The 17,141-nt window shown below is 32.8% G+C and overlaps 1 protein-coding gene across 1 annotated transcript in view; it reads left to right on the top strand.

Annotated features, from left to right (window-relative positions):
* LOC111059010 (protocadherin-like wing polarity protein stan) overlaps positions 1-17,141 on the top strand; it is an 84,649-nt gene that overhangs the window by 43,004 nt on the left and 24,504 nt on the right. Inside the window, 3 exon segments of the mRNA XM_039439842.1 lie at positions 1,114-1,358; positions 5,237-5,453; positions 13,724-13,923. Of these exon segments, the coding sequence (XP_039295776.1) occupies positions 1,114-1,358; positions 5,237-5,453; positions 13,724-13,923 (662 nt within the window).

Below are 17,141 nucleotides of genomic sequence, written 5' to 3'. Positions count from 1 at the left end.
GTTTTTGGAGAAGCTATGTGACGCTGGTATTCTCTCATACTGTTCCGTTCTTACACTCTTTCACTCCCAACAAAACAGTAGTATTGCACAGTAGTCGACAGTAATCGGCTTGCGATAACAAAAATCGGGATGTAAGAAGGGCACAGTATGAGAGACTACCAGCGTCACATAGCTCCACCAAAAACAACTACTAGGCCTATCAGCTTGAGTTCACATTGAAAATTGGAACATGTACTCCCTATACCATTGGATATCTTCTTATGCTATCTTTTCTCTATGGCAGCATGTACCGAGATTTATATATCAAGTCGAATACATCAAGTCTCTCATTTAAAATTTATTCTGATTTTCGTTTAGTTTAATTATCTTACTCAATTAGCATCAATACAGTGCAATATCTCTTGTAATAATATCTCTTTTCTGTATAGGGCTACTTTTTATAGAAATAGAAAGAAAAATAAAAATCTCAGTACCCTTTTTGAATTATTTAATCACCAAATGTTTCGTACATTTATGCCATTTTTGCTTGAAAATGGCATCAATGTCCGAAACATGTTGTGATTGAATAATTATTCATAAAGGGTACTGAGATTTCTATTTTTCTTTCTATTTCTCTTGTAATATATCTACTTACTTCAGTTATAAATGCTTTTCTTTACTGATAACGTTCAACGAATAACAAGTAAGTTTGAGTTTTCTTCCAAAATTCACAACTTTTCCTTGTGATGTGAAACGTCCCATACTCTTATACATGATAATTAGGGTCAAAGCGTTTTCAGGCGCTTCCAGGTTAGTTGGCAGGGCAGGGTTCGGTTAGGTTAGGTTAGGTTGGGTTAGGTTAGGTTAGGTTAGGTTAGGTTAGGTTCTCTTAGGTTCTAGGTTAGATTTGGGTGTTCTCCGATGTCTGATTGGATGGCGTTCGGAAATCAGCTGATAATCGGAGAGATTCCAGCCCTGCCAACTCGGTCTCAAATTGCCTGAAAAAATGCTTGGCACTTGGATGTAAAATGTTTTACTTTATTATGTAGATATATTTTTGTTTAAATAGGAGGAATTTTCACCTCCCTTTGAAACTTTTTTACAAATTTTAATGGTTTTTGTTTGATTTTGTAGGTCAGAACGCAGTAGTCCACTACTCCATAATTGGAGGTGAGGACTCAAACAGCTTCTCCCTGGTGAGACGTCCTCAGTCGTTAGGCGCAGAACTGCTCACCATGGTGGAGTTGGACTATGAGAGCACGCACAAGCGCTATGAGCTGGTCATCAGGGCTGCATCACCACCCTTGCGAACTGATGTGCATGTCGAGGTGCTAGTCACCGATGTCAACGATAATGCGCCTGTCCTCAAGAATTTCCAGGTATGCATAACGTTGGTTCTTATGGAAGTGTTCACACATGAGCAACTATTGCTTGAAAATGAATATCATTGGTTCTTGGAGAAGTGTTCAGACATAAGCAACTATCGCTTGTAAATGAATGATGTTGTTTCTTATAGAAGTGTTCACATGAGCAACTATTGCTTGAAAATGAATAACATTGGTTCTTGAGGAAGTGTTCAGACAGAAGCAACTATCGCTTGTAAATGAATAATGTTGTTTCTTATGGAAGTGTTCACACATGAGCAACTATTGCTTGAAAATGAATAACATTTGTTCTTGTGGAAGTGTTCAGACATAGCAACTATCGCTTGTAAATGAATAATGTTGTTTCTTATAGAAGTGTTCACATGAGCAACTATTGCTTGAAAATGAATAACATTGTTCTTGAGGAAGTGTTCAGACAGAAGCAACTATCGCTTGTAATGAATAATGTTGTTTCTTATGGAAGTGTTCACACATGAGCAACTATTGCTTGAAAATGAATAACATTTGTTCTTGTGGAAGTGTTCAGACATAGCAACTATCGCTTGTAAATGAATAATGTTGTTTCTTATGGAAGTGTTCACACATGAGGAACTATCGTCCAAGAATGAATAACATTGGTTCTTGTGGAAGTGTTCAGACATGAACAACTATCGATTAAAAATTAGCAATAATGGTGCTTGGGGAAGTGTTCACACAGGAGCAACTATCGCCTAAAAATGAATACTATAAATTTTTATAGAACGCTCGATGATGATTGATTGAAAGTGATTCAAGCGATTGAAGTATGGGATTGATCCACATGCTTTCTCCCAATTATTTCTAGCATTTAAACCCTTTAATATTATTTGATTAGAATAATCTGCTAGGCTTATACAAAGGATGATTGAAATGTGAATTATAATTTTTGGTATAAATCTTTGAAGTTTTTGCCCCTCAACTACGTTCAGGCTTTGTTGCAAGCTTGAACGTTCGTGTATTAAAGTTGACCAAGATTAAGTGATTACTGGCTTTTGCTTTGCTTATTGGCTTCCTTGACATTTGTTTTATTAGTATATTTAATCACAGTTAAATTCAATATACATACTTGTAACCAGGCATAGTGATGTAATAGCCCAAATTATAATGTAAACATAAAACATTAAGCTTACTTTACTCTTATGGAAGAGAAAACTTTTATAAACTACTGAATTTTGACAAGAATTCTCTTGACATTGGTTTTATTTGTATATTTAATCACTGTTAAATTTAATATACATACTTGAAACCAGGCATATATAGCCCAATTTAACATTAAAACATTAAGCTTACTTTATTCTAATGGAAGAGAAAACTATTATAAAATATTGAATATAATTTCAATTTATTCAAACAAAATAAAGAAATAATACCAACAAATAATTTAATAAAAACATTAGACATAGACTAATTTACAGTTCAACAGGTTTTGAACAATTGTCTCAATCAACACATATATTTTTAAAACATTTTTTTTAAATGTATAAATTTATTTTATACATTTTTAAAACAATACAAAGATGTTTGAATATTTCCATTGATGACAATAAATTTGATCAATTGATAATATTAATGATTTCCAATGAATGGAAAATCATCGAATCAAATCGATAGCCTATCAAAAACAAGATCACAATGTAATCACAAGATCAATTAAGATCACATTATGGACCGAAAATACTAAAGATGTTGAAATGTTTTGAATAGTTTTATTTAAAGATATATAATTTTAATTTATTGTTTCTAACCAATAAACGGTAAATACCCTCTTGTCGTTTTCTCATAGACTTCCACCGCCCCTAACCACAGAAAAAACTTGACACCACACAAAAACACATTCATAAACATGAGCAAACCTGAATCAAAAGCCTCCATAACTCTGGCAACATACCTAAAGTTGGTAGCACTGTCAATAAACTCTTCCACAAGTGCACACATCGTAAGTATCAGCACTGGCAAAATAAAAACTCCCACAGTTTTCTCAAAGCTACGCGCGCTTTTCAGCCGGATAAGCCTCGAGAAAAGTCCTGTGCAGGCTTCGAAATTCAAGCACAAAGTTACAAAAAGAAGTAGATAGGTTGAAAGTTCCAGGGAGGTCACTGAGGTTGGACTTGATGGTAGAGTAAGGATGAGAACCGGTTTACGGCTGGTTTTGTAAAACAGATTTTCTCGGAAAATGTTTGTGAGTTGTTGAATTTTTCCGTTTGTAGTGAGAGTCCATTGCGTGTGCCCGAATTCTTTGGCGAAATAACAGGTGGTGAGGTTTAGGGCAGCCAATAGGAAAACCCGGATTTGTAGTCCAAAACGGAGGTATCTGTAGTCCGATCTGGGTTTGATGGGTTTTTGGAGAAGGAGATTGTCCATTTTGACAGTCGAAGTTGAGTTCGTGGAGCTTTTCTTCATTGTAAACAAGGTTTGAAGTGAAAAATCAACTTGGGAAATCTGGGTTTTCTTTTAAAATCCAGTGAAGAGATGTGTTTTTTTAGAAAACTGCAGAGGTTAGTTGTTGGAGCTCTTCTTTATTGTAAACAAAGGTTGACAAAATTTGTAAACAAAATTCACTGAGGAAATCTTGATTTTTCTTTCAAATAAAACTGCAGAGGTTAGTTGTTAGAGCTTTTCTTTACTGTAAATAAGGTTTGAAGTGACAATAATAAAACAAAACTCACTGAGGAAACTTAATCTTCTTTAGAAAACTCTGAAGAGGTTGAGTCCAGTATCAAACTGTTAGCATCAAAATACATCCTATATATTTGCAGAGGTTGAAACTAAATCAGGAAGAAAATATATCTGGATAGATTTCATGATCATGTGAACACAGGAAATCAATGATTTGGCACTATAACTTGAGAAATCGAGTGTAATGTTTAGAATAAATTTAAAAGATTCAGTTAAAAATGAGATTGTTTTTCATGACTGCAAAACAATCTCAAGTACTGGAGTGTTGATTTTTTAACTTGGTAACCATGGAGACCAATAAGTAGTAATTTACAGCATTTAATTTGGATTTTTGTTCAGTAATAGTGATCAATTATAATTAGTACAACTTTCTTATATTTTGCTTCAATCTCATTTATTTCCAAAATTGGTCAAAATAAGTACTTGATAAACTGAAAGCTTGACGATCCCTACCTCTATGGATTCTAGACAAAATCCATAGATAAAATTGATCCTCTATGGATCTATGTGATTCTAGACAAAATATTCACTATTTTCCACCAATTCTAACCACATTTCTCTCCGTTTATTATGTTTCCCCATAGCCATACTTAATCAAGTCGCCGAGTAGTAAACATCTCTTTTTAGAGCACAATTACAATAATTATTGTGTTGTGAACAGGGACAGTAAAGCTATAGTGGGGTCCACGTTATAATGGTGGTGAAGAAAAAATAGAAGAACAACGTTGCCGATCCTCTGTCTTGTCAATGCCTTCTATAGACGGCAGCTGATACAGGTTTATTAATGTAATATTAACTGTTCATTCTCGTTTAAAATAACCAATTATATTTTTAAAAAATTTCACAATGAATTTTCATAATTAAAATGAATTCTACATTGTTAAAAGACAACTGACAACAGAGCAAAGCGAGTAAGAGATAGCGCTTAATGTTAATTAGTTGAAATTTTTTTATTAATTTAATTTTCATAATTAAATGAATTCTACATTGTTGAAAGACAACTGACAACAGAGCAAAGCGAGTAAGAGATAGCGCTATCCGCTTTGTTGAATGATAGACAAGGATAGCAATTCCATTGCTAATCAAACACTGTCATTATAACGTGGACCTCACTATAGTCAACTCCTACTTTACACAATTTTTGAGCCGATTTTGACCGTATTCTGCGTTGATTTCAGGTGATCTTCAACAACTTCCGCGACTGCTTTCCGTCGGGCGCATTCGGCCGCATTCCGGCGACAGACGCTGACGTCACCGACCGACTCCAGTTCCGCATCATATCTGGCAACAATGCCAACCTGGTTCAGCTCAACGAAAGCACTGGCATGCTCAGTTTATCACCACAGCTTAACACCAATGTGCCCAAGGTCGCTACTATGGAGATATCTGTCACTGGTAAGAATCACAATTAATATTCTAACATAATCCTCCTTTTTCTTCTTCTTCTTCTTCTTCTTCTTCTTCTTCTTCTTCTTCTTCTTCTTCTTCTTCTTCTTCTTCTCCTTCTGCTTCTGTTTCTACTGCTACTTCTACTTCTTCTTCTCCTTTTTCGATTCAATCGTTAATTCGTTTATATAAATATTAAATCGTTTCAATAACAGCTGATAGTTGCAGTGATAGTAGTTTTAATTTTTCTGCTCAAAATTTTCAAGTTTATTTCAATATTATTGAAACTTTCGGATTGTTTAGTGATATTTCCTGCCCTTATCAACCCTTCGAAATTCAAAATTCATCAGTCATTATCTCGAATACGTATTCTCTGAGTGTTAATCTTTGGTGAAAACAGAAATTTTAAACTTAACCTCACTTTGGACTATTTATGTGCCAAAATCAAGGAATTGAAGAAGTTTTGGGCAATTGCCTGTTTCTCTTTCCAAATATCGTGTTTGTGACTGTTCTAATAAATAAATAAATAAATTATCGAATAAATAAATTACATTGTTATAATACTACATTTTGTTATCCATCTGGAACTATTACTATAAATTGTATTCTTATAAAACTTTAAAGTGAAAAACACTCACATTTTTTGAATGTGCCACAACAAAGAATGTGACTGTTTTTTCACTTTAAAATAAGTCACACTTCTATTGTAAGATCAGAGCAATTTATTATTGAGTTATCACAGAGCAATAACATGAAATAGATTAGATTAGAGTTCTCTATTCATGTAAGTTAACAATGTTATATTCTGGCTTATAGACTAATTTACAATGAATGGCAGTAATATTTATTTATTTATTTATTTATTTATTTATTTATTTATTATTTATTTATTTATCTATTTATAAGGTTAGCAAAAAAATACAAGAATCGGAAAAGAAAAACAGGCTATTGCCTAAAACTTCTTCAATTTCCTAATTTAGTTTTAATTGTCCGAATATTATAGGTTATGTCCATTCAAATTTCTACAACAAATCACAATCTAAAATATAAATTAGAATAAAACAAACATTTTAAATTTGGATGGATATAATAAAAGTTTCTTAAAAACATGAAACAAACTATAAATTCACAAATAAGAATAAAAACACTTAAATTTTGAGCTCGAAAATATCACATTCACCATAGCTACCGTATATAACAGCTATATAATATAACTGGTATTATTCAACGAATTAGTATAGATAATATTTATTAATAAAAACAATATAAAAATCTTGTATCTGGTCAAAACTAGTAGTTGAACTAGTATTTTAAAGTTTTTAAAAAATAAAGGGTACTACAAGATTTTTATATTGTTTCTATTAATTTGTTAAAAAGTAGCCCATGTGAGTCAAGTGTTTTATTTAGTTATATTTTACAAGTACATGTCGTGATAACATAATTTAAAAAGGGTACTCAGATTTATATTCAGAAGTAGCCCTTAAGAAAAAAAGGCATTCCAAAATTAAATTTATCAGGCTAATCAGAATGAAGATTGAATGTAATTAAAATGTAGATATTATAATATTGTAAAGTAACTCATAAATCGGCGGTGTTTAAGCAAATAATTGTCGACTCTCTTTGAAAAAATATCCTCTCCATCAATATCCAACAGATATCTCCATCAGTTGCCAACAGCTTGCAATTGGAATAATAAGCTCGAATTTCGAGCTTATTTTAAATTTTAGGTAAAAATGTTACTGAACATTAATTGTAGAGATTTTCATGCTCAATATGGTTTTCATGAAGTTTGGTTTTTGTTTTAACGGAAGTTTCATTATCAATTTATCTAAATTTGAAATTATTTGTTTTATTCTGATTCATAGTTTCAGATTGAAGATTTGGTGTTGAATTGAAGTGAACAAACCTACATAATATTTGGACGATTTGTGACAAAATCAGGAAATTGAAGAAGTTTTGGGCAATAGCCTGTTTTTTCTTTTCCGACTATTGTATTGTTCGCTCTATCTAATAAATATTATATTGAATAAATAAATATTATAATAAATAAATATAATATTGTTCAAAGAATAATTTTGTTGTGTAAAAATTCGACTGAGTCACTGTCGATGATGTAGAACCGTTCCATAATGAAATAAAAACACACATATATTGTCAAATTCTACAGTTTTATTTGGTACAGGACCATTTAACAAGCCTGTTGTTCCTTTCCCAATCATTCATAGTTGAGAATGATTGTATCTATTAATGTATAAATAAATAAATAAATAAATTTATTTGGGTCAGCGTGAAAATGTGATGTGTGTGGTCACGAATCCATGGTCCTGTACCAAATAAAACTGTGTAGAATTTGACAATATATGTGTGTTTTTATTTCAATTTTGTTGTGTGTTGAAAATTCAAAGTAAATTGATGAAATCATTCGGAAGTAGTCGTCGAACAAACCCACCCACTAACAGACAAGCCTTAAAATCAAAATAATTCATTTCATTTCACAATTTTCTCAATAGAACATAATATGCCGTTGATATAGAACATAATCAAATTGGAGCTTTTTACATACAATCTACAAAACATCTGAGGTGAATGAGGGTTGCTTTGGCGTTAAGCTGTGAACCTCTTTGAGTTGTATTATTTTCATTATCATCTCGTCATGTTGAAAGAATAAGACCCGGCTGCACAAAAGCCGGTTAAATTTTAACCGTGATTAACTTCACGAGAACCAATCAGAGAATGCGTTTTTGATAAATTGGCTTCTCTGATTGGTTCTCGCGGAATTAATCACGGTTAAAATTCAACCGGCTTTTGTCCAACCGGGCCTAAGACGTTGATGTTGTCAATACCACTACTGTATATTTGTTCAAAAATTAATACACATTACAGGACCGGGTTCATGGTAACACCTACCACATCATGGTAAAACCTAACTACATTAGTTCAGCTGAAGATTTGTTAGGTGTTACCATTGTAATAGAACTACATAATTTTATTATTTGTCATGAATTTTCACAATGAATAGATAAATTGCTGACGACGGTGAAAATTCATGACAAGTAAAATTATGAAAAAAATGAGAGGCTCAGTCAGTCGGTTACGAGGACGGGACCTGGAGCTATCTACTGCAGATAATCGGGCCCGGCTCTACCCTTCTTTTCCGAGACACCATTTTCCTGGTTCAGTGAGTTCAGTGAGCTAATATTATCAATTTTATTATTATATATTATCATCTTTTTTATTGAAGGCAAATCCTGTAATTATTCTATTGTTTGTTTAAAAAGTTTTCTCAATATTATTTTTATTTAAGTTTCCTGTTTCATTTTGAGTTACAATTTGATTAAATCGATTACTTAGTTCTCCAAAATATAACTATTTTGTTTATTATTTTAAAATATAGTTCCTTTCTCATGAGTTATAGAGTTAGATCAATTTAACCTCTCGCAAGCCAAGCGATTCCCCTATTATAAATTGTTACCATAATGTCTAGGGTTGTTCTCACAACCTTATAATACCATCACAATACTTTAAATAATATAACCCCAATATATTCCAAATTTAAATACCCCATTACATGGTGTTGGGCGTCGTTCTCATGAGAAAGAGTTTATTAATTGACAAGATTAGCCTTCAAATTATCTATTGACATTTCATTTCAGGTCATTATCATAATTATTATATTCTGTGTTTGATCTCGTATAATTATGTCCTCTATTCTCTCAACGTACAGGGTAAATATGATAATTGTTATTATTGTTATATTGAGATGAGTAGCTCTAGTTCTAGTGACTCTGAACAATCACCTAGTGAATTCGAGGTTTCATTATTACGTTTACCTATTGATTTAAAAGTAAAATCTCTGGATAAATCAGAATTATTAGAGCTAGGCAAACAGTTAGGTATTCACATCCTCAATCTGTTAATATTGAATACTTGAGATTCGCTGTTGACTTGGCAAAAAAAGTTTGTATTTATGTGGACCACGATTCAGGAGCTAGAGATGCTCTAAGTCGATTACTTAAGTTAGGGTCCCTGTCTCAACGCGATCGTATTATCTTCCCTATGTTAGCCGATTACGAGCGAATAGTAGGCAAGCTAGGCAGAAATCAAGAACACATCTACGACACAGTAGCTCCCGATAACTTAGCAAATATCCTAATTCCAGAAAATAATATGGCAGGGAATGATAAAAGACCCTTTGCGAAACCCGAAAGCTATGGGGGTACAAAGAGTGAAGACTTCAACGAGTGGTTGAAAACCTTCAATAGGGCAGCAAAAATAAATAAGTGGGATGAGGATGATAAAATCTGTATTTACCCCTCTACCTCAAGAAAACAGCATTGGCAATTTTCGACATATTTTCGGATAAAAATGAAAACGCGACATTTCTTGATGCAGTAGGCCACTTGAAAAGTAAACTTGTAGACCCTGTTCATGAAGAGACAACCAGACAAAAACTCGAAAACAGAAACAAATTACCAACAGAAACATACACAGAATACACAGCAGATATAATAAAACTTTGTCACATTCTTGAGCCTCAAATGTCAGAGAAAAGAATAGTAGGATATGTTTTGAGAGGCTTAGACGTAGGAGCATTGCAACATGTTGCTTTCATGGACAATGCATCAGTTGAAGATTTAGAGAAAATCTCGCCAAATATGAAAGATCTCGCTTCCTTCTAGACAAAAAGTTAGGAATGCATAATGCTTCAATCGAACAGCCTGTCCAAAAATAAATGTAGTAGATACTTTAGAGAAGAAATTGAACGATCTGAGTATTGTGGTGAAAAATTTGAGTAGAAATGTAGGTCAATCACAAAATCCCAATCCTAATAGACAGTTTGGAAATAGGAGCGGAAACTTTTCCCCACACGAAACAAATCAGAACAACTTCCAAAGACAACCTTATTCAAACAATAATAATTACAATGATCGCGACAGAAACACACAATCACATAATCCTAATCCTAATAGACAGTTTGGAAATAGGAGCGGAAACGTCTTCCCACACGAAACAAATCAGAACAATTTCCAAAGACAACCTTATACAAACAATAATTACACACAATCAACATCAGTCAATTACAGGACACCAATCAACCCTAATAGGACTAGATTCTGTACATACTGTAAGAGGAATAATCACTGGAAAGACGATTGTTTTTTCTTATCAAAAAACTCGAATACAGGATCCCGAGCCTAGACGAATCGGATATGAACTTGGGATCCGGATTTGAAAAACAAAGCGCTGAATTTCCATTTGATAATTATTCTCCAAATTCAATTGAAGAAGAAATCACATGTAATATAATATCTTCTGTATCAATGAAAGATGAACAATCCAAAGCGATAGAATTTGTCAGCAGTTTTTTCTCAATGCCAATAATAATCAGTTATACTCAAATGAAAGTGAAATTAATTGCTCTAACGAAATAGAAAGTGAAACCAACTTCAAACAGCTATTGTCTTCCGAAATGCATGCTCAGCACGAACTTGGAATGAATGGATCATTGACTAAAGAGAGAAGAATTCAAGTCCCAGTACTTACTATTAATGGAAAATTCAAAGGAAAAGATGTATCAATTACCATTGACACCGGTACGAACGTAAACATAGTTCAAAAAAATCTTTTAAGTAGCGATGATCTAAAACATTTGAAAAATAGTAGTATTGCTTTATCGGTAGCTAATGGTTCATTAATGCCGATCACAGGAATGATCTCGAGTGAAATTCAAATACATGACAGGAAATTCGAAGTAAATTTAGTAATTTCTGAAGACTTACAGGCTGATATTATTGTTGGAAATTCCTTCTTCTCAAAATATAAAATGAAATTAGATTATGAGAATAACATCATTTCAATGAACGATAATGGTAAAATAGTCGAATTAGACATGGATAAAGAGTGGATTTGTACATTAAATAGATTACACAACGATTCTGAAACAAATATTACAAAAGAAGTCTGCATACCCAATCCCGTAAATTTCGTCAAATGTGCTCTTGAAACAGTAATCCCCGCTCAAAAAGACGTGAATGTCAAAGTCAATCTAACACAAAAATTGCTCAAAGTATCCCATTTTACTCCAAATGAATCGTTATTACATAATAAAAAATTGCATGTGCTTTGGAATGAGGATGATTTTGAAACAAACATGAGTGAAATTAGAATTTTGAATCTAGGAAGGCAAGATATAAGATTGTTGCATGAAACTATTATTGGTGAAATTGAAGGAGAAGTTTGTAATTACGACGAATCTGTTTCATTAGTAGACTCTGTTCTATTCGATGGAGGGGGTTGTGAAATAGATATTAATAAAGATCTTACACCAGAGCAAAATTCCAAAGCGAAAAGACTCATCAATAAATACAAACACCTATTTTCAACAAACGAAATTGATTTCGAGGAAGCGAAATTACCCGAATACAAGTTCAAACTTACAGATTACACACCCATTGCCAACCTGGTTCTGTTATATGAATTAATTTTCGAATAAATACAAGTGATATTGACAATAACAACGTCATAGTGCCGGTTGCACAACAGCCGGTTAAATTTTAACCATGATTAATTCCACGAGAACCAATTAGAGAAGCCGTCTTATCAAAAACGCCTTCTCTGATTGGTTCTCGTAAAGTTAACCACGGTTAAAATGTAACCGGCTGTGCAACCGGTCCTTATTCTTTCAATTATGTAGAAATACCACATCATCTCATACCATAGAATCAAATTATTATCTTGTCATGTATTATATTATCAAGTTTTCGATAAATAAATATTATTCCCTCAAATTGAAAGTAGAACTCTCCAATCTCGTTCAATTATTCGATTTGCTAATCCATTTTTTCAATTATCCGATTTGCTAATCCATTTGTCCAATTATCTGACTTGTTCTAGACTGCTTACTTTGAATTGGGGATTGATACAGTTTCATTATTATTTTGGTTGTTGGTTTATCCTTAATTTTGTAATTAATTATTGTTTATCTGATTAGGTAATAAGAGGGAGAAGAAAGAAAAGGATTTTCTGGCTCTAAATTTTGTCAAATTACGCAAAAATGTTTCAATTAATGGTGATTTGAGTGTGATATTTTGTTAAATTAGTAGAATTGATGGTGATGTTGTGAAATCTCTCCATAATAAGAAAACAAAGATATTGTCAAATTTCACTAAACATTTATTAAAAAATTAAAACAGAACCATGGTTTTACGTAGTTAACCAACGCATCATCAGCTGTACTGAGGAATTTTGGTTTTTTATTCTGTTTTTAACCGTCAACATTTAAAATTCTTAGTTTTCGTTGTTTTTTTTTTAGTGAAAATGGACTAAATTTTAGAAAAGTGAAACCATAACCCTATTTCGGACTTTTAAAATGTGATCTAAATTTGGGAGAGAAATAGTACAAGGAGTATCCTTAGTTTTTCTCTCCCAATCAGGTAGAGAGTTAGTGGGGAGGATATTTTTAATATTCTTCCCAAAGAATGGACATTGATATGTCCAAAGCTCCGCCAATTTATGTAGATGCATAACAATATGATTATTATCTATAGTTATTATATTACAAATTGCTTTTTCATATAATATACAGTTCAATAGTTATTTTCTTAGTCTATATTATGTAAATTCATCTATAACTTTGCTGTATTGTAAGCTATTGTATACAAGTGTATAAGCCAGTATATATTGTAATCTACATAAATAAAGTACTCAATCAATCAATCAATCAATCAGTGATACTTGTAAAAATTATAAATAAATAAATAAATACTTTTTGTGTAGTTGAGAAGTTGATATTGTGGTTATTATTCATATTGAATGAAAAAGACTAAGAAATTGTCAAAAAACCACTGATTTATTGATAATTAGAAAGACCGGTTTCGGTTATTACACCATTGTCAATCTCTGATAAACTAAAACTAAATACAAGAGCAGCAGAATTTATACTAGTAGGCGAGTACTGCTATTGTTCGAGGGCATGAACGCCTGCCATTGGCCCAGCTAGACAGTTTGTCACACCGTTGAGGGGGAGGAGACTGTCTAGCTAGGCCAATGGCAGGCGTTCATGCCCTCGACCAATAGCAGTACTCGCCTACTAGTATAAATTCTGCTGCTCTTGTATTTAGTTTTAGTTTATCAGAGATTGACAATGGTGTAATAACCAAAACCGGTCTTTCTAATTATCAATAAATCAGTGGTTTATTGACAATTTCTTAGTCTTTTTCATTCAATATAAATAAATACTAAATTGAATGAATATATTAATGAATAAATTTCACTTTCAGATGGCGTGAACGAGGTGAAATCGACGATGCAACTGTTGGTGAGGCTGGTAACTGATGAGATGCTGTTCAGCTCGATCACAGTGCGACTTGGAGATATGACAGAGGAGGCATTCCTATCTCCGCTGCTTGGATTCTTTGTCGAGGGTCTTGCCGCCATCATACCTTGTCCCAAGGACAACATATTCGTATTCAGCATACAGGTGAGGAAAATATAGATATTCCTTCCTTTATTTTACCATTAGATTCTATTCTATTAGTGGCGATTTTTGAAGTGGCCTAGAAACCAGCATACTCGGTCTTGAGGATAATAGTATACCTATTTATATTCAAATAAATATATATAATTTTCTTTCTTCTTCTTCTGGTACTCCAAGTGCTGAAGGGGAGTGTATCCTCAATACCCTCTCTGAGAATGGACTTCTTAAGGTCCAAACTTCACCGTTTCATGTGAAAACACTACAGTAGTACCTTAATTTTCGCATATTTCATCATTTTTCTTGCTCAATATTATTGTAGAACTCTTTAGTTTAATGTGATTCACCATGTTATTTTATTGCTACTGGTATTCATTTATAATGCTAGAACGTAAGTTGAATTTTGTTTTGTTAAACACATGAATAAAGGAATCTGAATCTGAATCCTGGAAGATTAGTGTTAATGGGAAGGATATCTGGAGTACCCTTCAACAAGAAGACTGAGGATTAAGTTTGTAGTGTGCATGTTGATGTTGTGGAACTTTTCCATAATTGAATAGACTTGGAACGTTGTCAAAAATCCACTTTAATCCTATTAAAGTTTAATCCACTATTAAAGTGGATTTTTGACAACGTTCTAAGTCTATTCAATCAAGACTGAGGATATTGACGTTCCCTTCCCTTCTCATAATGAATAGTTTGTTGCACGTTAAAAGTAATATAGTAGCTTTCTCATGTTAGGGAAATAATAATGTATTCCTAATGTATTCAAAATTAATTGTTTGTATTTTATTTCAATGTGGAAATTAGTGAAGAGTTGGAAAGTCGCACATAACCTTTATTTGGACAATTTATTTCATTAAATTGGGATGAAAAGAAGTTTTGGACTCTAGTCTGTTTCTTTGACCTCAAGTTGATTGTAAATTATGAATAAATAAAAATAATACATCGTATCACTATACATTCGCCCACATCACTTTTATTGTAAAGTGCAAATAAAAATCATTTGTCTATTTATCTACATTGTAACATGTAACTCAATAACGAAGTATAAGGCTCAACTCACACTTACACGACTCAGGTCGAGAAGAGACTCGACTCTAGTGGAGAGCATGTGTTTCGAAATGGTGACACTCAGACCAGTCGACTCTAGTCTCCGCGACGTCACCATTTGAAAACACATGCTCTCCACTAGAGTCCAGTCTCTTCTCCACCTGAGTCGTGTAAGTGTGAGTTGAACCTTGGAGAGTGGTGAAATAGTTATTTGTGCAACTAGTGCGCAAAGTGACAGTTTGCTGCACCGAAAGAAACGTTTACGCCCGAGCCGTAGGCGAGGGCGGAATGGCTTCTTGAGTGCAGCAGAGGAACTTTGCGCACGTATTTCACATTAAGTTTTTCCTACAGTTACCATTGAATATGAAAAGTGGGTAATTATGGGTAAAATTGCCTGAAATGCATCAAATATTTTTCTGTGTAATTTTATTATTGATAAAAACCTTAATTTATTGTCAAATTGAATAAAAATTGTTGTCCTTGGTTATATAATATCTACTTAATAATTAGCGCGTTGTGCTTCGTTGCACCTCTGCTCACTATAGCAGCCCAGTCACTGTTACCAACTTCATTTTGATTTTGCTGCACTGTTGCTCCATATAACCTACTAAGTATTTTGCGTTGCCATGTTGCAAATCTGGAGTGCAGAAAAATTTTTCCCGCACTAGAGCGGAAAAGTGATTCTTTGCGTTCTGTAATCAGTGCAGCAATGGCCACTTTTCAACGTAACTGTAGGAAAAGTAAATTGATAGAAAGGGCGCACTATTGAATGAATGAGCTCTTTGAATGTTGCATATTAAATGCAGCGTTCCCTGTTGTATTTATCTAGTCATTACTGAGTTCTGTATGTTTGAATGATTCAAGTCTTTCTTCTCCTTCATCTGCTACTCTCTCATCTTCATAACGAATTTATCCATGATAAATAATAATAATGATGACATATTTTATTGACTTATCATTTTTGTAACTGCTGTTCTTCTGTAGGACGACACCGACGTAATTCATGTGCTGATTTGAATCTTAGTGTGCATTTATTGACCGAGCGAAGTGAGGTTTAAGATTCAAGTCGACCGTTTTGCATTTCTCTTTATGTTTATATGTTGCGCATTTACGGCGAAACGCAGCAATAAATTTTCATGAAATTTGACAGGTATGTTCCTTTTTAAATTGCGCGTCGACGTTTAGACAAGGTTGGAGCGTTTCGTGTGTCTACTTTTATTGTATCCGCACCGAAACCCCACTTCAGAGATAGAATCATTTGATACTCTTATTTTCCAAGAAGGATTTTGCCTCTTGTCTAAATAAAAATATTCATCATTCTACTCTGGATCCTAAACTAACAAATTTACCATTTTCATTAAGTTGACAATGCGTTGGCAATAAATAAAATACATTGCATCTGATTACGTTTATTGAAAACTTTTCAAGTTTACAAAATAAAAGAATGTTACACAATAAAAAACTTATTACTACCAAACCTATACTCTGAATTATGTTTTCTTTTTGACAAGACCTAATTTTTAAAATAATGAACAAATTTTACTGATTTTCTCAAAATAGATTAGATTAATTAATTTTTACTCACGTGAATTTAGCCTACCCAAGATTCCACTTTTAATTTTAAACACCTTAAAAAATTTAAATTGACACTTTCAAAAGTTACATTAATAAACAAATTTTCTACTTTATGTTTAATTGAACAAATAAATGAAATAATAAGCTATTAATTAGAATTTTACCAATAAATGTGGAGCAACCAATTTTTTTGTTCTAACTCGTGGGAATCTCAGGTGAAAAAGGTACTGAATCAAACAGGATATATTATGAACTTCCTTTACCTAGAGCAAATAAATCTCAATGCTACTGAAATCTGAGTTATATAATTCAATGTATCAACCAAATAAAAGTTAAATTTTAAGTTATAATCTGGTTATTTAATTTGTACAATGTCAAAACTTTATAAAAAATTAAATAAACTATTGTTACAATTCAAACGAGTTCATTTATTCAACCTGATTTATTGACATTAAAAGGCGGCAAGCTTAAAATTTTGTTTTGGCGGTACGAGATCGACAAGTTTGAACTACAAAATCAATTCTCTCTCAAGTTAACTGATAATATTTAGTGTAACATTTTTCATTATTTTTCCTAACATTACAAGGTTTTTGGAA

Source organism: Nilaparvata lugens, chromosome 13 (genome assembly GCF_014356525.2).
Source record: "Nilaparvata lugens isolate BPH chromosome 13, ASM1435652v1, whole genome shotgun sequence".
Classification (NCBI taxonomy): Eukaryota; Metazoa; Arthropoda; class Insecta; order Hemiptera; family Delphacidae; genus Nilaparvata; species Nilaparvata lugens.
The sequence above is the reverse complement of the archived record's forward strand: the minus strand, read 5'-3'. Positions and strand labels throughout refer to the sequence as shown.